Source organism: Natator depressus, chromosome 6 (assembly GCF_965152275.1).
Source record: "Natator depressus isolate rNatDep1 chromosome 6, rNatDep2.hap1, whole genome shotgun sequence".
Taxonomy (NCBI): domain Eukaryota; kingdom Metazoa; phylum Chordata; order Testudines; family Cheloniidae; genus Natator; species Natator depressus.
The window spans coordinates 70,902,002-70,926,452 of record NC_134239.1 but is presented as its reverse complement, the minus strand read 5'-3'; the positions used below and the strand labels follow the sequence as shown (position 1 = coordinate 70,926,452).

General features: G+C 42.7%; 1 protein-coding gene across 1 annotated transcript in view; it reads right to left on the bottom strand.

Annotated features, from left to right (window-relative positions):
- INO80 (INO80 complex ATPase subunit) overlaps positions 1-24,451 on the bottom strand; it is a 128,035-nt gene that overhangs the window by 38,888 nt on the left and 64,696 nt on the right. Inside the window, exons 23-26 of the mRNA XM_074955680.1 lie at positions 23,081-23,174; positions 21,039-21,216; positions 12,076-12,216; positions 3,844-4,069 (exon numbers count right to left, since the gene is read on the bottom strand). Coding sequence (XP_074811781.1) covers positions 3,844-4,069; positions 12,076-12,216; positions 21,039-21,216; positions 23,081-23,174 — 639 coding nt within the window. The remainder of the gene's footprint in view (positions 1-3,843; positions 4,070-12,075; positions 12,217-21,038; positions 21,217-23,080; positions 23,175-24,451) is intronic.

Here is a 24,451-nt window from a genome sequence, read left to right as displayed (position 1 = left end):
ATCAACCAGGACAATTGACTGTGGATGACTCTGTTTGCTTGCAGGCCTTCCCGTGAGTCAGGCTGGGAGGAATGAAGGCTTGGGGTCTCACAGGACATGTCACCTGGTACTGAAATCCATCTTAAACCAGGTGCTTTTTCATTTAGAAGGAGGGGTGGGGACCCAAAGAGACAAAAGATTCCCGCCTTGTACCAAAGCTATATAAGAACGTGGAACAGAACAAAGGGGGCTGCAATCATGAGAAATCCCCTAGCTAGCACCTGAGCTCGAACAAGGGCTGTACAGGGGAAAGGATTGTGCCCAGACTAGGAAGGCGTCCAGTCTGTGATAGAAACTTACTAGAACATCTCTGAGGGTGAGATTTAATCTGTAATCACTTTTTTACTGTATTAGGCTTAGATTTGTGTGTTTTATTTTATTTTGCTTGGTAATTCACTTTGTTCTGTCTGTTATTACTTGGAACCATTAAATCCAATTTTTTGTATTTAATAAAATCACTTTTTACTTATTAATTAACCCAGAATATGTATTAATACCGGGGGGGGGGGAGAGAATAGCTGTGCATATCTCTCTATCAGTGTTACAGAGGGCGAACAAATTGTGAGTTTATCCTGTACAAGCTTTATACAGGGTAAAATGGATTTATTTGGGGTTTGGACCCCACTGGGAGCTGGGTACCTGAGTGTTGGAGACAGGAACACTTCTTAAGCTGTTTTCAGTTAAGCCTGCAGCATTTGGGGGACGTGGTTCAGACCTGGGTCTGTGTTTGTAGCAGGCAAGCGTCTCTGGCTCAAACCAGGCAGGGCACTGAAGTCCCAAGCTGGCAGGGAAAGCGGGCTCAGAGGTAGTCTCAGCACATCAGTTGGCAATTCCCAAGGGGATTTCTGTTATCCAACGCGTCACAGCAGTAATTAACCTTTTGATTTTGTATAATTGCTGGAGACCAAACGTATAAGAGTTCACCACACTGTATAAATCAGATTAATCTGAAACTATCTCAGCAGGTATGTTAGCCCCACTTAATAGTGTGTGCGTGTGCACACATACATCCACATCCACACACGCATATTCCTCTGATAACCTGTCTTCAATTCCCCTATGAGAAATCTTAGTAAACCAGAAAGCAGCAAGCAAAAACCATTTTCCTTTTACCCTGTTCATGTCCCCCTCCAAAGATCCTTGACCCAAAAGGGTCTTGGGAACAAGCTAGCAATCTGTCAGCGTGAGCTGTTTTTCCTCTTGACTATCTCTCAAATCTCTAGCGCTTCATGCAGGCCTCTGTTCAGGACCATCATTCTGCAAAGTGACAGTATTCCCAGCTACTGAATGTCACTGTGGTACCGGTAATCAAACTGGGAGCTAGTTACCTCTGCTCAGAATTATGGGCTAATCAAGAGGATCAAAATGAAGGCTGAGATTGCTTTATTATTGCAGTGACATCTTTCCTCCCCTGGCCCCAGAATTTAAGCAAGTCTGCCATGTTACAAACACAGATTTTTCCAGTCCAAATCCAGTGAATCATCCCCCCGCTCGCCTTTGCTTCTCAGGCCATTTTACCCTATATTTGGTACCCCAAATCCTGCCTTTTCTTTGCAGACTGCTGCAAGTATAATGTTTATCCTCTAGTTCAGAGGACTGTCAAACAGACCTCCTAGACCAATACCACAGTGTCTCAGTGGACTTGCTCACAGAAGGCACTTGTGAAATGAGTGTCTATCCACCAATCTCTAAGGAGTCTTCTGTTCTGGAGCAATGGTGGAAGAAGTATTTTTGAATATGTGCCTAGCAGGAGGACAGGGGACAAGGGGAGGGGCAAAACACAAAGCCCTAGTATTGTGGTCTAGCAATCAAAAACATCTCTTTATAGCCTAAAATGCTGGTTGAGTTACAGGGCTGGCCTAAGGGAAAATGGCACCCTGGGTGAACTTGCATTTTGGTTCCCCTGGCCCCCGTGGGCGTGGTGCCCCCTCACTGCCCCGGCTCCCATGGGCTCCCCAGGCTCCCCTCCCTCCCTTCGCCCCAAAGACCTGCTGTCCCTCCTGCGCCCCTAATCCCGGCACCCCCTTTGCTCCTAAGCCCTGCATCCCCCTCCTGCACCCATGGAAAGTGACCTGGATGCACGAAGCAGCTGGCATTGCTGCTCGCTCCCCCCTGGATTGCTGCTCCTTTGCCCCGCACACCCCTAGAAGGCTGTGGGGGGGGGAGGGGGGAGAGCGAGGAGCAACATATGGGCTCCCTGCAGCCAGGTCACTTTCCCCACATGGGCTGCGAAAGGAGAGGGCATGAGAGCAGCAGCTCCTGATGCCTCACAGCCCAGGTGGGGAAAGTGACCTGAATGTAGGGAGCCCTGGTGTGTGTGCGCAGGGGGACTGCGTGAGGGAGACTGTGTGTAAGAGTGTGTGTGAGTAAAAACAGCTAACAAAAGGAAAAACTGGCCAAAACACCAGCCATATGCTGCTCCCACTAAAACGGAACCATCCCACTATCTCATCCTTCACGTTTCTCATATGAACGACTAGGGTTGGAATTAAATTTTGGTATGAAATTGGGGGAAATTTAAAAACTGTTTAAAACATTTTAAAAATAAAAAATATGAAAAACTTTAATACATTTTATTTACAGTGTCATTATGCATACTAATCTTGCTAGTCCTCCCCCACAGAGAGGCACCGAGGCTAGGATCAGGACCAGCTGTGCCCCCAAAAGACTAGGCCAACTCTCCAAATCGGACCAAACCCACATCCTTACCCAGCCCGAACTGGACCGAACCCCCTGAACTGGACCTGACCCACATCCCTCCCCAGACTGAACTGGACCCAACCCACATCCCTGCCTAGACCAGGGGCACTGGTGGGGGGGATGGGGCAGGAGGACCTGGGGGAGGTTCAGTCTCCCCCAGGGGTTCTGGAGAGGGGCAGGGGGCACTGGGTCTCCCCCAGGGATGCTGGTGGGGGGATGGGGCAAAGGGACTCTAGTTGCTCCACGGGGCCTGGGCCAAGGGGGCTTACCTCGAACAAGGAGCACCCACTGGTTGGGGTGTCCGTCCACTGGGTGCTGGTGCTGCCTACTGGCCCAGCATGGTCCGGGACCCCCACACTCCCTGGCCTCTGATTTCGAATAATGGTGGGGCTGGGGCGAGCTGCATGTGCACCACCCTCCCACCAGTGCTGCCCCAGGCCTGGCAGGGACCCGGGAGCCCAGGGAGGAGGCGGGAGCTACACCACTTGGGAGCCCAAGAGTCCAAGGCACGCAGCAGCCAGAAACCCCGGGCCTGCCGCCGAGCCTCTCCCTACCCCCGCTCACTCCACCAAGTGGTACGGGCCTCTGGGGGGAGGAGGTGAGGCCGGAGCAGAGCTGCAGCGGCTGAGGGCTCCTCTCCACCCCCGTCACTGGAAGGAGCTCTCAACTGACTGCCGGTGGGCTGACAGGAGCAAGGGGGGGAGGAGGGGGAAGGGACAGGGAGGAGGGGACAGCCCTGGGCCCGGTGGCCAAGAGGGGCTGGGCTGGGTGGAGAGGAACCACTGCCGCAACCGCTTGGCTGCAGCATGCAAGTGGAGCTCCGGGCCAGGCCAGTGCACGGTGCCCTCTTTGGCAGGCTGCCCTGGGCAGCCACCTCAGCCCAAAGGCCGGCCCTGTTGAGTTAAGCACCAGAAGAGGTTGTGTTAAACTAGCTCTCCCCCCACTGGCTGCTTTGCTTCAGAAAACGTATGGGTAGAAATCAGAGCACTTTAAGAAGTTAAAGGGATACTTTTTCACTCAAAGGAAAAAGAACAGATGACTTTATTTTCCTAGTCCCATTAATCTATTCCACTATAGAAATTTAGAAAGGAATTAGAAACTCACCTGGTATTCTGATGAAAGACCAGCCATTCTGAGGCCTGACCCCCAACAACCCTCCCGGATACTCTGGGAAGAACTGGGAACATCGTTTCAGGCAATCAGCTGCTAGTTCGGGTGCCCCATTCAATATACACTGCTTTGCTTCAAGACTTCCTCCTTCCTTAAATGCCCTATGTTCATACTCTGCACTTTTATCATTGCAGTAGAAATCCAGAGGCACTGCTATTACCTATGAGTAAACACAAGTAAACTAATGAATACATACACTCACATTTTCCCTCTACTCACAAAAAAAGTCTTCAGTTAAATTAGTTTCCAGAGGGACAAGATTTAAAAGCAAAGTCATTATGTTAATATACAAATGGTAATACCACCTTAAACTGATTTAAAATAACGAGAGCTGGAAAAAAGTGCCCAGTCAATGCTCAGGCATGAACTATTGTCCTTCTGCTAATCTGTACTTTGACTTGCATTTAGTGCCAACAGTTGCAAGATGGAGGGCAAAACTAAGATAAAATAATGTGCACTATCACTGTATAGCTCATTTCATCTATGTTTGGTTGGAATTCTTCACTGTCTAGTAGTTCCTACTTGTCGGAGTCCAGCTTTGCACAACTCCCTCAACTTCTCCCCTACCCTAGAAGGCTACTGCATTTCAGCAGGGACCTATGTATAGTTGAAATACTGAAGACGTGGAAATCAGGAAAGAAAAATGTAAAAAGGGGGAAAGAAGACAGTTTGGTAGTCTTTCAGAGGCAGCACTTGGCAATGATGGGCCATACAAATATTAATACAAGATTTCAGTATCTAAGATGAGTAGGGGGTTTATCTTATGTTTTTTAGCTAGTCATTCTGTGCATCCCTTTCCTCACTGACTGCTTTCAGTAGGCTCTCTCCAGCTACATAGAATAGTCTTTTGCCAACACAGGAACCCAGGCTTTATATCATAACTAGCTATCTTGGACCATCTCCATCATTTTAATCTTTGCTGCTATCTGGATGGAGAGTAGAAGGGACCGGTTAGCCAAACAGCTGTGTGTTCAGATGGCTGAAAGTCCCTTGATAAAGTGTCTGCTCCCGTAGACAAAGCTGCCTTTTGTATCGATCTATAGTATTCTCTTATCTCTCCTCACCAGGCTAGCAGGCAACTCTGAGGTGCCATCCTGTGCAGCAGATAACTACTCAGAACAAATACATTTTAACAGCTCCCTAATGAAGGAGTTAAGATGGATGCAAGAAGCAATGGGAAAGACAGGAAGTGCTGTGCCATGTAATCCCAGATGTTCTCGTCCATTTTTACCTAGGACTGTTGAAAAATAGGGTTCTACTCCCCTCTGATAGTTTCCTTTTCTCTCTCCATTTCCCCAAAGTGATGAAAACAGAAGGAATTGTGGGAAAAGTATGACACATCACACACATACAGCTGCTCTAGTGGGATGCTCTATAGACCTCTCAATAACAGTTAGAGCATAAAATCCAAAGCAGATGGAGCAAATACATCACTTTCTTTTACAAGCCTAAAATTAAAGCACCAAATCACCATTTAACATGCAGTATTTTACAAGAAGGGGTACACTGCCAACTTCCTCTTCTCCTTTCTGAGTGTAAGTCTGCTCTGGGACAAGCATTCTGGGGGAAAGACTCTGCAAAAGCTCTTTATATTCCATTTCCTACAAAGATGATAGAGGAAGTTTTGATATGCTTTCGAGAGACCTGGAAAGATGCTTTGAATTCATTTACCTCAACAACTTCAAAACAATGAAAGTTAAATTTCAAATTTCAATGCATATTATTAAATTAATTCCCTAAGATGAGAGAAAAGTTATTTATTGATAATGGTGTGTTTGTAGTTTTCTTCTCTAATCCAGGAAACAAGTATGTCATCACTTCAGAGAACACAGTGTTATACACCAGAAGCAGGATGTAGAAAATTGATGTTATTTATGCACATGTATGAAAACTAGGAATTCTCTCCACAATTTCCAGCAGTTAGGGTAGATCCAGACCAGTTAAATCAAGGTAAAAGGAATTAGAGCCTGCATCTACACGAGGGGAAAGACTGTGGCTAACCTTTACCTATCTTCAACCTCTTTTCCTTATATTGATAAAACCTTGTTTCCCAAATGGAAGGTTTTCTTTGCAACCATAAGGACTAGAGGTTTTTTTTTTTTTAAATGAATGCTTAGATTCTGCCACACAATTATGGTACAAATTCAAACAGAAAAACAAGTAGTGCAGCAATTTGTGTATTTCAACATGCACAAGGTCTGACTTATTCACGGACTAAAAATGGCTTTGAGCCTACTTGTTTCCATAGTGCAAACAGATGTACACTGCAGCTGCAGCTCTTCCAAGAGCAAAGGAATAGGAATTTGGGAAGGTGGAACAGGATGTCAGGATTGCACTTTAGACCAATCTGAAATCAGTAACGGATACTAGAACAGTTAATACACTGAGGACTCAGAATACCATCATTATGAAAAAATAAAATTAATCAGAACCAAAAGGCAGGGTTGAGCACTTAGCACTGATTCAAAGAGGATTTGCTACAGTACACTGCCATCTGCAGTCAAAGCAAGAGACTGTATTTAGTGCAAGGCAGCAAGGTTTCTCATGATGAATGGATTTCAGACTCCTCTGCCTGAACACTGACCCCACAGTAATAGTGGCAAAAATGTACCCAGGGGCCTATCTTTCCCCTTTGTTAAGGGCATTGTTTACCCTCAAGCTGTAGTTCATATTTCTATATTGAACAAACCTGAGTTGGAACAGAGAAGAATATTCCATACTGCAGTGATGCCCAAACTTTTTAGCTTTTACCACTTGGAAGGTGCTTGAAGGCCAGCACTTTACTCAAAATAGAGCAATCTGTAGCCACTTTCATATTTAATAAAGAAGCGTGACCTGTGTAGTAGGTCCTAGCATGCAATTCATTATGGCTGCTGAACTGAAGATGGGAAGTTTTGTTCCAGGAACCCTAATTTCCTCAGGCTACACATCTGTATGGAAAAAACAAGAGTGACTCTGAGGGCTGCACTTGGGTCACGTCTGATCCTAAAGGAAGAGCTATTAGGAGAGAATGCCAAGGGAACTCTGCGTGGCTGAGGTGTCCGAAAGCACTCTCTATATTAACAGGAAAGAACCTTCACCTGTAGGAAGTGTGCAACTGTAAAGGTTATTAATATCTTAGGCCATAATTGGGGCAATCTGAGTTAGTCATGACAGCACCAAATACTTATAAGACATTATCCAAAAACATCTACATGTTCTTCAAGAAAAAAGAAATCATACAAAGTGCTGAGGAACCTGTAAAAGGAAGGGAAAGAAAAGAAAGACAAATACTACTAATGGAAAAGTTTCATATATGTGCGCACATACCTCTCCCTCACTGTCAGGTCTGTTCTTGTGGTGCTACATGTAATGAAAGGCAGATAGTCCCTGACTCCAAATTCTCATGTTTATTAATGCATGCTATCAAATTGTATTAGTGCAGCAATCATGGATTAGATCAGTAAGAAGACACTCTATTTTGAAGTAATCTCCATATATCATCTTTAACTCAACAGTTATACAGTATAAAATCAGTGCTAGTTTAAGGAATACTTTCTCTATTTTCATGCAAAATTAAATACGTTGAATATGTTGTAGGATTTTTAAATCACCTATCGTGATATTTGGAATCCATACAGGGGTTTATCAAACTCTTAAACTGAAGTGAACAATACATAATGCTCTGGGCTGATTTCATGAGCCCACTAAAAGTAAGAACATGAGACACACATGTATCCTTCAAATCACCTTCGTGTTTTAGACCTCTCTCTGATTCAGTATAACGGCTTGCAAATGCATACAAATTATACTCTGTCACAACCTTAACCATCATCTACAAACAATCCCATCCCTGTCTCTTGCTCCATTAACTTCCCACACCTCAGCAGCAACAGCGGGACGTTCTTTCTGGAAGCATTTGGGCTCATTCTGCTGTTTAAAGACCTGTACATTCTTGCCAACAGTTTATAACAAGTGTGAAACTCTTAAATTTTCACTTCCCAGGAAAACAAAGCCCTGTCTCCACTTAATCCTTTCTATGTAGTAGCCAAGCCAAACCAAGGCCAGACAATTTCCCCATTTACAAGTGTTATGACAAAATAAACTGCAGACACTATTTTCCCCCACCTGCCCAATACTGGATCAGCATATCAATTCCTGAGCTGAGCTTTTAACCATGCTCCACTCACATTGACCTGCAGTACAGAAAATACACACATACTTTCATAGATGACACAACTTTTTTATGGAGGTCAGTGAAGAGCCCCTATGCTGCAGAGTTGACATAAGTAATTCTAGGGATATCAGTGTTTTATTCACATCGATTTTCAGCCGTCTGTCCGTTCTTGAACAATGTGATGTTAGGACCAGGAACGATATCCCACATTCTGCAAGGCCTAGTCAGATTCTTGGCCTCACAATCAGAGCAGATGAGCTCATTCCAGGAGGTGCCAAGGAGAAGCAAACAGGCCATGAGTGTAGACAGCTATTTGCCATCTTCCTTTCCCCATATGCCAATGTATAATTACACACACATCCAGCTTTAGTCAAGCCCACTGATAAATCCAGCAATAACACAAACACAGATTAGGAATGGAACATTTGGGTGGCTTGGTGATAAGAGTCTTCTGCTCCCAGTCTGTTTCTCTATGATTATTGCTATTATTGCTTCTCCATCAGCGACGGGGATTTATTGGCCTGCTATTGAGTCAAAGTAAACAGTAGACATCAGGCTTGGGAGTGTAGGCTAATTGGAAGCAGATGTCCTCACCCGTGGCTCCTCTGCAGCTAACCTTCCAGTTCCTTTAGGGTAGGGTTCTTTTTTTTGAGAGCAGGTGGTTGACTGGACTTCTGGAGCTACATATGATAACCTATGAAGGTGTTTCATACCCATAAACACAGTTATTGCTAGCAAGAGAGTGAAAGCTTTTCACATTTTATTGGATCATAAAATAAAGGGAATATAAGGTAAAAGTATGCCACGCAAGTCATTTCCCGTAGATTTGGAGTTTCTTCTCATTCAGCCTGTTTCTTATTCTCCATGTTCAGCTTGCCCCCCCCACCCTTTTTTTGGGGGGGCGGGGGAGGTGAAGCCGAGGATGATGGATTACATAGTTCAAAAAAGACAAAAAGTCTAAGGTGCCAATCCTGCTGTTTGGCTAAGTGCTCCTGCTTGGTGCTGAGCACCCACAACTCTCTTTGACTGCACTGTAACTGCACAACGTGCTCAGCAGCTTGCTAGATCACGCCCTGGCAAAGTGACCTCATTCTTATCCGTCATCATCGTATCTGTGTTATGTAGTCTAGCATGGTGTAGTTAGCGCACACCACATGCTTTTCTCACTTTATGCTGTTTCTCAAAAACTGCACCTTTACCCTGGCAACTGGGAGAAGCAGGATTCAGTGGCTCACCTTTTATTAAAAAACAATGTGTCAAAAACTCCTTATGAAAACGGTATGCATGCATGGTTGGGAATTAATAAACAGATAACTGAATCTCTAGAGTGCCACAATAAAAAGAATAATTTACAGAGTAAAAATGGATTTCATGCAGTATTATTGTGATAGCCTGTACCTCATATGACATCCTGTACTCCATGTTCACCGCTTTTATATAGTTATGATGTATTTTGTACAAAATGTGCCTTGTGAGGTATCATTTGAAAACCCATAATCTGCTGAGCATTGTTGTCCTGTTAAAATGTGTGCACCAACATTGAATATTGAGCTATAAGATTTTGCTATATGTTTGTTACTGAAACATTTTGTAATTCTGGGGAATGCCCACAGACTAGCTCCCCAGTGTTAACAAAGGACTGACCACAGGTGTTTGAAAACTATTAGCTACTGAAGCAACCATTCACCATTAGGTGGGACTGTAAACAAAAGATTTGCATGTCATCCCTTACATATGCAGAAGGTGGGTGAACAAGAAATTTACAATTCACCTGGAAGATTGAATCTCACGTACCCCTTCGAATCTCATGTACCCCACAGACTGCACCCAGCGGGGGTGAGGGGCCCTCGGGAGAAGAATCCTCAAAGAGAGGAGAGTATAAAATAAGACATAATGGCTTCCCCATGACTCTACTCCCACACCTCGACACATGGAACCAAGATCATTTGGAAGACAGAGAGAAGCACCATTGAACTGTGGGAGGGGTGGCCCCAGACTGGAAGGAGACAGCCTATGAAATGTATTGCAGCTTATGGTGAAACAATCTGTTTTGCTTTTAGAACTATTAGCTTTGGTAAAGTTTAGGAAATAGCTTGCGTTTTTATTTTTTATTTCTTTCATAACCAATTCTGACTTGTATGCCTTTATCACTTAAAATCTATCTTTCTCTAGTTAATAAACTTGTTTCATTGTTTATCTAAGCCTGTGTGCTTTTGGTTGAAGTGTCTGGAGAATCTCTATTCAGGTTAACAAAGGCTGTTGCATAGTCATTACTCTGTGATAGAATGATGGACTTATAATGAGCTTACACTGTCCAAGGGGGCCTTGAACAGTATAAGATGCACATTTCTGGGGTGTCAGGGACTGAGGGACTTGTGGGTGTGGCCCTACATCTGTTCATGAGTGGCTGGGAGTAACTTTGTTGGGTGTGCCTTTACATAGTAATGGATGTGTGAGCAGTGCTTGGAGAGGCTGCTTTTCACTAGCAGAGTAGAATAAGAGTTCTGGTCTGGAAAATTAAGGTGACATAGCAATTCAGTGGTTCAGCTTGCACTCTGGGACTATGGGCTAGTCTACACTGGCAATGGTTGCGGTGCAGCGCTGGGAGAGATAAAAAAACCCACCACAATGAGAGGCATGGCTCCCAGTGCTCGTGCACTGTTTACACTGGCGCTTTACAGTGCTGAAACTTGCTGTGCTCAAGGGCATGTTTTTTCATTGTAAATTGCCAGTGTAGTCAAGCCCTATGTCTACACTACAGACCTTACAGCAGCACAGCTGTATCGCTACAGCAGCACCGCTGTAAGGTCTCCTCTGTAGCCGCTCTACTGCCAGAGCGGCGGTAGCTACAATTCTTCCATCAGCCTAGCACTGCCTATGCTGGGGGTTAGGTTGGTATAGTTATGTCTCTAAGGGGGTGTGGATTTTTCACACTCCTGAAAGATGTAGCTATACAGATGTAAGTTCCTAGCGTTGACCAACACTTAGACAAAAACCCATCCCACCCTCCAACAAATCTCCCTTCCCACTCCCCCAAAAAGAAAAAACAAAAAAAGCTCACTGAAGACAACAAACAGCTCCAATCCTCTTTAAATAACTCACTACTCTAAGCCTGAATGTTAGTTTTACAGCTTTTGGAATTAAGAGAGGAGTTGAAATCAAGAGACATATTACTGGAAGAGACTACCCATATTGCAGAAAAACAGCATATTACTGGCCAGATATACTGCTAGGGTATTTGGGCTGAATTTCAGAAAGGGGACATGCATCTTTCATTTTGTAAAAATACATATCCAATCTTCACAGCACTACATAATGGACCAAATTCAAAGGTGATAAAAGGTGGTACAAGTTACACACTGACTAAGGGGCATAGCAGCAGCACTGTAACAGAAAAACAAAATGGTTATGAAAGTTTGGAGTCTGATAGGCCAATTAATCTTGCATCTTCCTTTGGTTGCTTTTGCTACTACAACCTTGCCCTTCCTCCTCCTGGGTAAAAAAGTTACAAAAAAAAGTTCTATAGAATTTAATACCAAAAGATATGCTTATTATAGTTCTTTTTAAAACCAACCAACCAATGGAATTTAATAGAGAAATCTATCCCTACGACAGCATTCCATAAAATGGTTTAAAAAACCCCCCACACTAGAAAGGGTATCATTTGCTATAGCTGTTTTGGGGGTAATGTCTATAAAAGTCTATTATATTCCTATAGAACTACATTGGAGTCAAGCCTATTAATAAATTCTCTAGGACTTGACCAAATGAAATTAATACCATTTATCTCAAAATTTGGGCCAGTATTAGAGATATTTCTTGTCACATAACATCTGTACAGGTAGAGATTTGAAAATTTTGTGGGGACAGAACACAGCAACACTTTTTTTAAGTGCACAAAAGGATATTTTTAAAGACAATGGTACCGTACAAAACATCATAGCAGCTTCATAAATAGTTATAAGAAGGAATAGATTCCCTCACTGTAATATCATCTCTGCAGGACTTACCCGTGGGCTGGCTATGCACAGGAAGGATGGCAGTTCAGTGACCTGGCAGCACCGTACCGATGAGGTAGCTGATCTCCTTCGATGTATGACATGGTCTGAATAGCCAGTAACTGTTTTACAGTGGCTACTGAACACAAGGTTCTAAAAATTAAATTAAATAAAGAGTTAATTCAATCAAGAAGGGAATCCTTTTTAGTTGTTTATCCCTGTGTCAGAAAGAATGATAATGAACAATCACCAAAGAATTTCCTTGGGAACAGGGATCTTTACATAGCTTCTGTAATGTTAGTGCACAGAATTCTCAGTGCCTCCATTTGCAACTGCCATTTTCAATTAGAAAAGGAGACTCTGCCCAGCTGCCACTTCTCCCCCTCTTGACAGATATTTTGGAATTGGACACACTGTTTTGCCTCCTCAGCACTTTTTCACCTTAGCTTTTAATGGCAGGAAAGCAAATACATATTCCAGTAAGGATGACCCTCCCTCACACTCCTCTAAGGCACACCCTATGTGGATAGAAAGAACCTTAGCAGGAGAGAGCTCTACAAGGACATCAGAGGTGAACAGATTGTTATATTTCCACTATTTACAACCCTTTTCTAATCCTTTTTTCCTCTTTCCATGCAAAATTGCTCTTGAATTTATCATTGGTGGCCTGAGGGTGCTGGCACTTCGGGTGTATATCCCATTGCCAGAATTGTGGTACCCACATAGTGGCAGATCCCTCATTTTACAAAGGATACTTCTGGCATCATGAAAGTAGATGGAGCCAAAATTGTGGGGTCTGGGATGGCACTGCAGTTTAAAGAAAGGAAAGCCACTCAATATGCTCTGGTCCTCAAGGAAAACAATGAAAAACCATCTACTTCAGAACAATTTTGCTAGCTTATATTAGTTTCTGTCCCTCTTTCCCTTTGTCTTTATTACCATACATATCTGTATCAAAATATGACTTATGTGATCTAGAGACGAATACACTCCTGATGCTTACTCTGTATCTGAACTTGTAATCTGATCACAATTAGTTGCTGTGGGATAATTATGATGTCAAAAATGGGAGATAATTTTGGGGGGACACTAGCAGCAGGAGCAGACGAACTAAGGAACATATATCTTTTATTTTCATAGAATCAAAGGATTTGTTGTAGGGAGTCAGACTCCTAGTTCATTAAGCTCTGTAAGTAGCAACCATTACCTGATGCTTCAGAGAAGGACAACTCAAAACATACACATCCCATAATGCCTCTAAATCAATTGTGTGACAGTTAATATAGGGAGAAATTTCTTTCTGATCCATAGATCTATGCTCCGTAATGAAAACTGAAGGGAAAAAATCTGACACCAACAGAAATGTTTCTACATGGTACTGCAGAACTTCCACGAGGTATCAGCTGGATTCTGCCACTTTACAGTCCAAGCAAACACAAGAACTAAATACTGTAGTTGATAATTTACCTTAGCTGCAAGACAAAAAAATATTCTCATGGCTCAATAACTTAAAACTCTCAAAAACAATGAAGGTAACTGTCTTCATGGTCAATCTATGCTAGTAGCCCTTCTGTCACCGCAGATCTCCAAGTACACTCAATCAGCCCCATCTATGAAAGCAGTGTTGCAGCTGCTATCAGTCTAGCTCCAGGCCTTAAGCTGGCACCAAGCAAATTCATACATCCTGACTCAATTCCTGCCCCTCAATCTGATTGAGTCTAGACTGGATTGATTCTTCTTTTACGTAATTTGAACAGGGTCAGGAATTTCTCAGCAAGTTCTTTGACAGCAAGCACTGGAATACTGGCTGCAGCTCTGGCTGTTGCACGTTTTTGTTTTTTATTTCCTAGAGAGAGAGTTGGGGATGAGGTGGTGGGAAACTGGAATTTCTCTCCACGCAAAGCCTGGAGCGTAGGATACTGTATTGCAACAATTAGCTAAAAAAATATTAATTCCACTGATACACACTTTCCACAGCACATCTTCACTGTTTGAATCTCCTTTGGGCACTGATATAAAAAAGCAAGCCATGTTGGCTTCAGCCCAATTAGAAACAGGAAAAAACAAAGGAAAGACTTCTAAGACGGTATCTCAAATAAGGAAAACCAAATTATATTTTGTACGCATGTGTACAAAGAACATTAAGAGACTTTTAATACAGAGTCTACTTCTCCATGTTATCTGTACACAAATTATGAGACAGTCACAAGAGAAGTGTCCCTGTTTGAATTCCATGACGTGCTGCCATTAAATATTTATGATTGGAGCAGACAGTAGATATATCAGACACAGTGGAAAACTAGCTTCCCATCAGATTCACATACATGGGAAGGAACTGAGTAAGGTTACAGGACATGGCATAGATACAACTCTAGGATGGATCACATACCCTTGTGCAACTAAGCCAAGAACAAACGGGGCGGGAGAAATGTCACAAAATAAGAATTAAAGTACCTGGCACAAGGGTGCAGTCACCAAGCAGTGCTATAAAAGCCTTCTTTCTGCTGGAAAATAGACTGCAAAACAGATATGGGACACAGGCTTCCTGCAGTCTCACTAAACTTTACTGCGTTCCCAGCTTTCTCAAACACAAATGAGGAAACGAAAGGAAACAAGGTGCTCTCTCCCACTATATCATATTAGCATACATTATATTTATAATATATATTGTTCTGAAAAGGAGATGTGAGAGAACCTGCCCAACCACACACACATTAAAAGTAATTATAATTTCAGTGCTAACATTAGCAAGGTCACTCAAGACAGCATTAAACTGTTTCCTTAATCCCAAGAGGGATATTTAAGAGATTCTGGATTATCTTTGTACTTTGACAGATTATGTTTATATTTCACACTTTTAATTGGAAGTGTTGACCTGAAGCACGAGAGAAAAGACTTTCCATGTTTATACTGTTTTCTTTTTTTCTGTGTGGTTTCCTATGTGCTCTTATCTGGTTTAAGCCTGCATGCAGACCCAAGGAGCATGAAAATGTCTCAAGCGGGTTTGCAATAAGAAAGTGACTTGGTATTTTTCCAGTACACACATAACTGAAATAAGGCACAACTGAATAACAGCTTATTCTTTACCAGCTATTTTGATTTTGCATGGCTGACAGAAATGAAATTTAGATGTCTGTAAACTGCACAGATAGGGACTCTGAAACCACATAGGGAGTGCAGATATACAGTAATGCGTGTGTCCTAAAAACCCACTTTAATTATTATTACCATATTTTAAACTAATTGCAGCCAGGCCCCAAGTTGCCACATACTCTAGCTGAGAGGAATGGACAAAGCTCTCAAGAGCCTTTCAGCCCTAGAGTCAAGCTTCCTCTAGATCTACCAAAGGTAACACAAGCACCCTCTGTTGTACACACTACTGGACTTCCCACCCTGGCTGGCTCAGCTTTGCCTGGAGGAGCTGCTGGCTACAACACTCAACACCTGGACCAATAGTGACATGTGACTGCATCTTTGCCATGAAAACAGAGGTGATTTGGAGAACTGGATGATATTTATGTCTTGCCAGGTTCTAGTACAAAAGGGACTGTATTATTCTCAACATAGTAATACTAATGGAAGTAACAGCTACATGAGCACACTATCAAGAGAATATACCGTGAATTCAACACCAAAATGCACTTGTTTTCTGCACTTTTCATTTAGCTGAGACATCCACTTTTATTTATTTTTAAATATGTATGTAGCCCAATCCAAACCCAACCCATACTTCAGGACGGACACCCACCATTTTGGATCCAGGTTTTGTTCATAGCTTTTCCACTTATGCAAATATGAATACTAACCTTTTTAAGTATACACAACTCAATTCATACTATGAACTGCTATCCTCTGCAAGGCAGTTTTCGAATAATCAGTTTATCAACAACTGGAGGCTACTCACTTGTATGGGCCACTGACTTTGGGCTGGCCACATTCAAGCCAAGAGAAAATAATATCGCTGAAGCCTAAAAATTCAAGTGTACAGATGATTACAGAGGAGGCCCTACTCCCAATAATATCTGATTTCTCTGGTACATAGAAAAATGTTTATAGACATATTAGTCCAATACATTATCTATATCAATTATATCTGTGTCAGTTATATCTTTGTAAAAGTAACTGGTATTTCAGCTCATCTACAAAAAGCGTTACTTGCCCAGGTGTGTACTGTCTTGTCACCCTTTACTGTGATAGGCTTTCAAAGCCTCTAGGTTTTTATAAAGCACACAGTGAGAACCAGGGAGAGTTTCCCTCCTCTCCTTCTCGATAGTGCAATGCCACCTCATGGTTTATGAGACTAGTACTACACATGCAGTCCATAGCAGGCTGCGCAGGGTTCCAGAAAATGTACTTCAGCCAAAACCCCACACAGGAATCTCATAGGAGAAGAGCAGATATTTCATCAAACCAGACATGAATCATGGTCTAAACTCCAGCACAGCCAGAGTTAATTGGCGTATGCACATGGTTGCCCAGCTGTTTTTGTTTGACTGAAAATTAGAGGGGCTTATTTTTCTTGGCTTTTTTGATAATGCTACAAAATATGACACGCCAAGCCCAAGATTGGTTTCCTACCTGTTACGCATCTTCAATTTCAACTTCTCCTTCAACTAAATTCTGGCTACCTGTTTCCGTCCACACAGACATTGTCTCCTTTCCCTCTCCAAAATTCACATTCAGAGAAATTAGACGTGCCCAAACAAGACCCCACTGCTTCACAAAAGGTCTCCCTCCCTGCAGATAAGCTAGGTGCTACTCAATGAATGATCTGTCTTTTGTGAATTTGATTCTTCATTTTAACAGAGGATCAATTATCAAAACTCAAGGTACACTGTATATTTCCAAAACTTGATATCATTTTTAATCATAAAGAAGAGACATTCATGCCGGCAAAAGGTGGGAAAAGAAACTGACTTTGTATTGTGCACTAATACACTAATATTGTGCACTAACAGATCTGGGTTCCATCTGATCAGCCGAAGAAACAAATTCCAGAGTTGAAAGACATACCACTGAGGATAGCTAACTACCAACCCCCAGACATTTAAGATTCAGACAGTGTTAGGTTGAGATCTCTGTTCATCCCAAAGACTGCAGCAGCGGGGGGGAAAAAGCAATCTCTTGGACAGCCAGGGCCCAAGCCATAATGGGCTTTGCACCTTAGAACTACAAACTAATTTCTTCTGGTTGTTTCCTAACTTTCTTCACTCTTCAGTCCCCTTTGAAATACTTTACATTCTGTAGGCTCTGTCCGCTCTCTCACCTTACCCAACACTACAGCTTCCAGGGTTTGTGCGCCATCTTCTATGTGGCAATTCAACTGACCCACAACCCACAGCTCCCGAGACTCATGCAGTTACTCTGCTTAGTTTTTCAATAGATTTTATCCCATGTCTCCTGAGCTCATGTGCAGAATCCATTTCCGGCAACTAGCTACTCAAGTTGTATTGCTTTAAGGACATTTGTGAGATTCTAAATGAACTCATAGCCCTTTCATTTTCTCTGGCTTCTATAGCACTTGGACTTGAAAGTACAAGTAACAATCAACATTCAGCACATTTTGCTCTTGAGCATGACTGGCTTCTCATTTGACTAGTTATGAGAAAAAGTTATTGTATGGAATGTCAAAAAGCAAAACTTGGTCCTGTGACAGCATTTCCAAGCTTGAGAGGGTGAGGGAAGAAGGGCTGACGGCTACAAAATTTTGGAAACTCGATTTTTGCATTAAGTCCAACAGGAACTCAGTTTATATTTAATATAAAGTAAAACACATTCAGCAGCTTTTATCTGGAAATGCACAGATAATGCAAAAAACAACTTTAAGGATCCCAAGCTATGTAGTGGTTCAAGCTAAGGACAGAAAGCCAGGAAAAACTTTGGCTTAGAAACATGAACTGTGATCTGATTCACTATATGGTTCTGGGTTTTGAGAATCTGGCCTAGTTGAAAAGTTGGATAAAACTGGAACCTCACAATGAGACTGCAGCTGAGCTGTCCTGAGTAATTACAAAAATAAAACACCCAATATGCCTGCACTATAAAACCTATTAACACTGACTTCATTATAGGATTGAAATGTCACCCTAATTAATCAAAGAGAAAATATTCACAGGAAGAAGTGGGAAAAAAAGCTCAAGAGGAAGAACAAACCAGAAAAGTAGTTAAGTGTATCCTGCCAAGTAAAGAGAATCAAATTGATGATCCGACAGACAGACATTTTCACTCTCCAACCACTGTGATCCTATGTCAATACTGTCAATCATGCTATGAAGAAGCTTGTCCAGGTAAATAAAGATAGTACTTTTGACTGGTTAGCGCTCCCTAATTGCAGATTGATTGTGGTGCACAGAATGCATACCAGTTGTGAATGAGAGCACATCCAGCAGAACAAAGAAGAGACTCCAACTCACTCAGTAAGGCAAAGATATATCAGACTGCCCAATGTCTTCAGCAAGAACCATCAATTTCCCCTACTGACATCTTCCACTGTCTGCAAGGAGTGCATTACTGATCTGTCCTGTGCAGAAAAGCAGCACTTGATCTAAAGCCAGCCCTAAGACTCAAAAAAATTAGTTGGCTTAAAAATCATGACTGATATATATACATAGTCTCTCTCACACACACACACACGAAATTTGGGGTTCTTTTTATTTGTCTCATGGTTTTTGAGGGCAAGATTTTCAAAGGCACAAAGGGGAGTCACATGCTCAACTCTCACAGACTTCCAGTGAAAACTGAGCAACTAACTCCCCTTGCTCAAATAAATTGGTTAGTCTCTAAGTGCCACTAGTACTCCTTTTCTTTTTGCGAATACAAACTAACACGGCTGCTACTCTGAAATCTAACTCCCCTTTGTGCCTTTGAAAATCTCCCCTGAGCCACTTGGATTTTTCAAGATTTTCTCCACAGCAAAGGGAGCTAAAAATTTACATATTTTCAAATAAAGCTGTGGCTTTAAGAAAAAAACAACTAATACTGTGAGACTTGTGATAACGTGGCAAGAATTGGCAACACTGCACTTATAACATTCTGGTATCCACCCCAGCTCCCTTTACACATTATTCCAGTCACTGAGTCCACAGATGCTTGCAATAGTTAAAGTTTGAAAAAACAGCAGGGAGAGCTTAAAAGTCACACAAGCACTGGAGATGGTAGCTCCTAGGCACTTGGCATCTTACTCACAAAAAGAGCAGTAACTCTGTATTAAAGTATCACTCCCTCCCACACAGCACATGGCTCCAGCACATCCTGTCTGTGTTCTTCCTGCCCTCACTCACACAAAAAATCCATCCTACCTACTCCCATAACCCAAAAGAGATTTGGGGATTATCATCCAATATTCCAGAATAAGGCACATTCCATTCCATAAATTCACACATGAGCCACTCCAACTCCCCCAAATTATTCACATGGAAGTGAATAAGTGAAAGTCCAGATACAAAATATTTAGGGCTAGATTCACACTTGCCAAACTGTACTCACAAGACTGGAAGGAGATGCGGGTGGCACAGGTGGTATTAAACCACCTCTCTATTTCCCTAATCATGGGATTGGCGAGCAGGTACTAGTCCATGTGCAAGACTGAACAGCCCTAAACCTGCTCTACCTTATGCCAGATGCTTATGGTCTCAAAGGGCTGTTTCAGCAGCTATGGATCAGGCAGCTGTAATAGCTTCCTGGCCACGACCCTTGTGTCAGGCTTGGAAAGGGGTAGGGGCATAGGGGCCAGTATGTTGACCTTTTATCACATGGGGATTCACCTGTGCTGAATAATCCCCAAGTAGCTAGTTAAGCCTAGTTTTTGGCACAATGCAGATTTAAATGGCCAGAAAATCTGAAATTTAACCAAAAGCAAGTGCCAGGTACATGGGCTCAAATTACTGATCTGAACTGCTGCATAGATTGCTTGTACTATTGTTGATGAGTCTATATTGCCCAATACTGCACCACACTGTAGCACACAGCCCCAGAATCAGGCCAGCGATATCACTACAATCCTAACCACAAAGCACATGAGAAAAAAGAATAAATATATCTTGTGGTCGCTATGTGTTAGACATTTCAGGTGCAGCCTGGACTGCTGTACCAGTACTAGAACTAGTACTTCATTACATGTAGGAGATACAGCTTAAGAGCAATATCAGGGCTCCCTAATCCCCCAGATCAGCAGCATGGCCACTTTTTTCTGCGAGTGACCTGCATTTCACAATAGCATCAGAGTTTTCCATTCTCAGTCTACAGCTTGGCGACAGCATCATATTATATGTAACAGACATGAGCCAAGGAACAGCAATGCACTCCCCACTGGGCAAGGTTGTGCTGTTTCTTTTCCCTCAAGTCTCCCCCTGACACCTTGCCCCAAGCACAAACACTTTGATTTTCTTCAACCGCCATTTTTCTTGAGTGCAAAAAAGATACCCTCTAGTCAATGGCTGAGTATAGCATACAAAAGGGTTACTAAAATGTGGGTATTTATTTATTATGCTCCCATTGCCTGGGTACATTACATAATTTAAAAAGGAAACATCAACTGTGAGGCCTGCACTGGCTGCAGGAACCTCTCTTAACCCTTCCCCCCCCATTCAGCCATCCCTAAGGGGAAAACTTTCCAAAGACTTTACCCAAGATCAAGCTGAAACTTGGTTGAAGAGATGAGCCTCGCACTGGGCACTAAAAGTCAGCTAATCTGCACTCTGATGCAGATATATTTATTTAATTATTATTAATACACTACATATGGTATATAAAAATATGTTGAAAGACTAAAGTCCACTTTAATGATCTTAACTTTTCTTAGGGAGTGGTATATAATTAACTGTCACACTGCACCCATCATAAAAGGAAGCTTATTTCCATGCCAATCCTTCTATGTGTTTTAGAAGGATGGAAGGGTTCTCCCTGTTTCCTCTTCACTACAGCCTGCTAGTATTTACTGAATGGAGGATCTGCATGTCTTTGAAAATTTTCCTTACCTGCAGAAAAGTGCAGCTGTGCAGGTTGGGAAGAGAGAATGGAAAATTGACTCCGAGCAAGAAATCTTTATTCCCCAGACATTGAGTCCTCTGTGGGTGCTCCCCTTCTGGATCTGTCCAGGAGCGCAAGTGATGGAGCCTGTAGGAGGCTTTCAGAGACAGGAAAAGAGCTAACCATCTGAAATAAACAACAATAAATGCACTTATTCACTGCTCTGTGAAGGGGACTTAAATAGATACACCAGGACTGTGGTTGGCATGTCTTATTCCTTTAACATTTCATTTTTACAGTATCTGGCTTCGGGGAAACGGTTTTTTTTCCCCCAATCCAATTTCCAATTTAACTATTTCTCATTTTTACTAGTACCTTTCTCTGACTTCTCCACAAGCACCTGCACATATAGAAACTCATGGTAAGAAGAATGTACAGAGCTACACAAAGATCTACGTGAACGTTGTCACTTCAGAAGAAAAAGTCTTATCACGTTACTGAACCACAGAACAGAAGTGACTGGTCCAATAATCTCAACCGTGAAATCTAGAACACTTACATATTACTTAAGCAAGATATCTAGATTACACTGCCCTCATTTTTATGTTGAATTTTCTTTCAGTTAACAGCATGGTACTAATCCATTTTGCAAAAAATGCTCACTTCAAAATTTTAAGATTCAGAATTTTCATTTTATATAATACTATGGAGGAGGGTGTTAATTTAAGCAGGCTTGGCAGGGTTTGATTTAAATTGATAGATGTCTGTAGAAATCCATTTCAGCTGACACACTGAAATCGACCCCAAAATATCCAACAGTAACAGCAGGAACGAGTGCAGCCCCTTGGCACCATGCACCTGCAGAGATCGAATGTCACTGGCCCTGTGGCAGCACAGGAAGCCCTCTGCAGCCCTGCTCTTTCACTTCCATGACAGTGGGGCTGCAGAGGGCTCCCTGCATTGCTGGAGAGCTGAAACAGGTGTACGTAAGGCTGCAGTACTAGCAGGCAGAGAAAAGACCTCCAGCCAGGACTGCAAGGAGGAGAAGAAGCCTCCAAACATGAAGGAGGCCACCCTGGCGCTGAATCGCTCTGTCACTGGGCAGGAATCATTCACCAGCAGGCTCAAGCCCCAATGGCAAGGGGCTTGTCCTCCTTCATGGGGCCCTGGTCATGGGGTCTCTGCTCTGCCTTGCCAGGACCACAGCTTCCTCAGCATCTCTTGTGTCTGAAGGGATCAGGTGTCACCAGCCCAGCAGCCACCCAGGGAGCCCTCCGCAGCTCCACTCTCCCAGTCCCGCTCAGTCAATCACCAGCCCAGAATGTGGGAGCCATCCATCAGCTGCAGGGTTCCCCCCGACCCCAGGCTAGGGGCTCCTCATCCTCCTCGCAGCCCTGACTGGGTGCCTTGGTGGGTTGCACTGCCCTGCTGTCAGTGCCAGAAAACCGCTGTAGCCCCGCTGTCTACTACAGTGGAGTTCACAGTGCAAATCCAGCACGGAGTCCTTCATGGTTAAAAGTCTATCAACCTGCAAGTGTGCCTTGGAGAATCATTCCATGCTGTGACTGGCACACTTGGAAGGAAGGCAACAGTAACTTCAGTTGAAGTATAGCCAATATTATGGCCCAGGGTAATTCTCTATGAATTTTAAAATATACAAAGAGAGAAGAAAAAAATTAATAAAAACAGAGAAGTAGTGTAGTCTATGGAAGTCTGGATTTTATTCTTGCCTTGGCTCTGCCACTGCCCTGCTGTGACACCATGGGCAAATCTTTTCCTTCACACCCTTTGCCTGTCTTGTCTATTTAGAGCGTAAACTCTTTGGGGTACAGACTGTCTCTCTCACTGTGTGTTCACAAAATGCCTAACACAACAGGCCTCTTATCTCGGTTGATGCCTCTAGACACTACTGTAATACAAATTAATAATAAATGATAGGTCATCATAGCCCAAGAATATGCAAGTTTATTATAGAAATACTTATTAAACTGCACATACTTTTCCTCTAAGTTTCTTTATAAAATTAAATGAATAGAATTACTTTCCTCACCTGGCTAAATGTCCCTGATTCATGAGGTTTGCCATTTCTGCTGGAGACACATCAATAAATCGGAGGAAAGAAAAACAACTTTCTTCCTTGGCACCTAAGATCACAAAAATGTCAAAGTTAAGGCTGACACCTGTTGCAGGTCCACATAAAAGAGACAATCAGCACACATGACCAGTCCGGGTGAATTCTGATCCCAAGGTTCTAGACATCCAAATGCCTTATTACAAAAAGAATGTGAAATGATACAGGAACTCTCACTGTAACCTATCTCTGTAGAGCAGTGGTTCTCAAACTTATTTGATCGGGCTCCCCTTCTTTGTGTTTGTAGTAGTTTACATCCCCCCCTCCCACCACACAAGTACATATGTGGATATATGTGACGGTGGTGCTTCACTTGAGTCAGTTTTGGCTTGATTTTCACTTGAAGTGTTTATTTTTCTTGTTGCACAAATGAGCCAACGATCCATTGTAATAAAAGCAAAAGCAAAACTGTGATTGTGGTCCATACTTACAATTAAATTTGCACATCCTGTCATAGCAAACAGATTAACGGACAGATGGCGACAACTTTGTATAACGCTATGCAAGCTTAACAAATCAGTCAAAATGCACAGCACCATCTGAGGCCCTTATATGTCTGTAGGAATCAACTTTGCTAGTTATTCATTGCTATGGGTACAGTGTGCGCAATAATTCCACCCCCCCCACCCCCAAAACTTGTCATGCCCCCAGAATACATTCCGCACCCCCAACCCTGGGGGGGCCCATCACCCAGTTTGAGAACCTCTGCTTTAGAGGATGCTAAAGGTTTCACCTTGATTGCTATTCCCTGAATTCAAGTCACTGCTTCTGGGCCAGACAAGAGGAGGAATATTAAAGATGTAGGAAGGGGTACACTCACTTAGTTTCATATTCTTACCATATTTAACTCTCCACCATCATTACATTTTTCTATTCAGTTAATGCAAAAATCTATCTCCATGAAGATTTATCAAGCCAAAACTAATTAACAGTTACAGAGCAGCCAATGGGATATGCAAAAGAGCTGTACAGACAGCACCCGATCACCCATGAAGCCCACATCCCTGTGGCTGCGCAAAGTCCTTCTGACTTCAATGGAACGCCACACAGATTAAGGGGTCCATACTAACAGATTTTGATGCAGGAATAGAGCCTTAAGTGTGCTCCTGCTCCTCTTCCAAAATCTACCCTCTCTTTCGGCAAGTTAATTACCAGGTTCTCTTTTACTAGCACAGTTAGTAATAGCAATTTTAAATGGAATACTACATCAAATGTACAAAGCTTGTTTAGTTTTCTGTTCAACTGGTCACTAATTTGGATCCAGCAGTCTCTCAGTTTAATTCAGGTCCA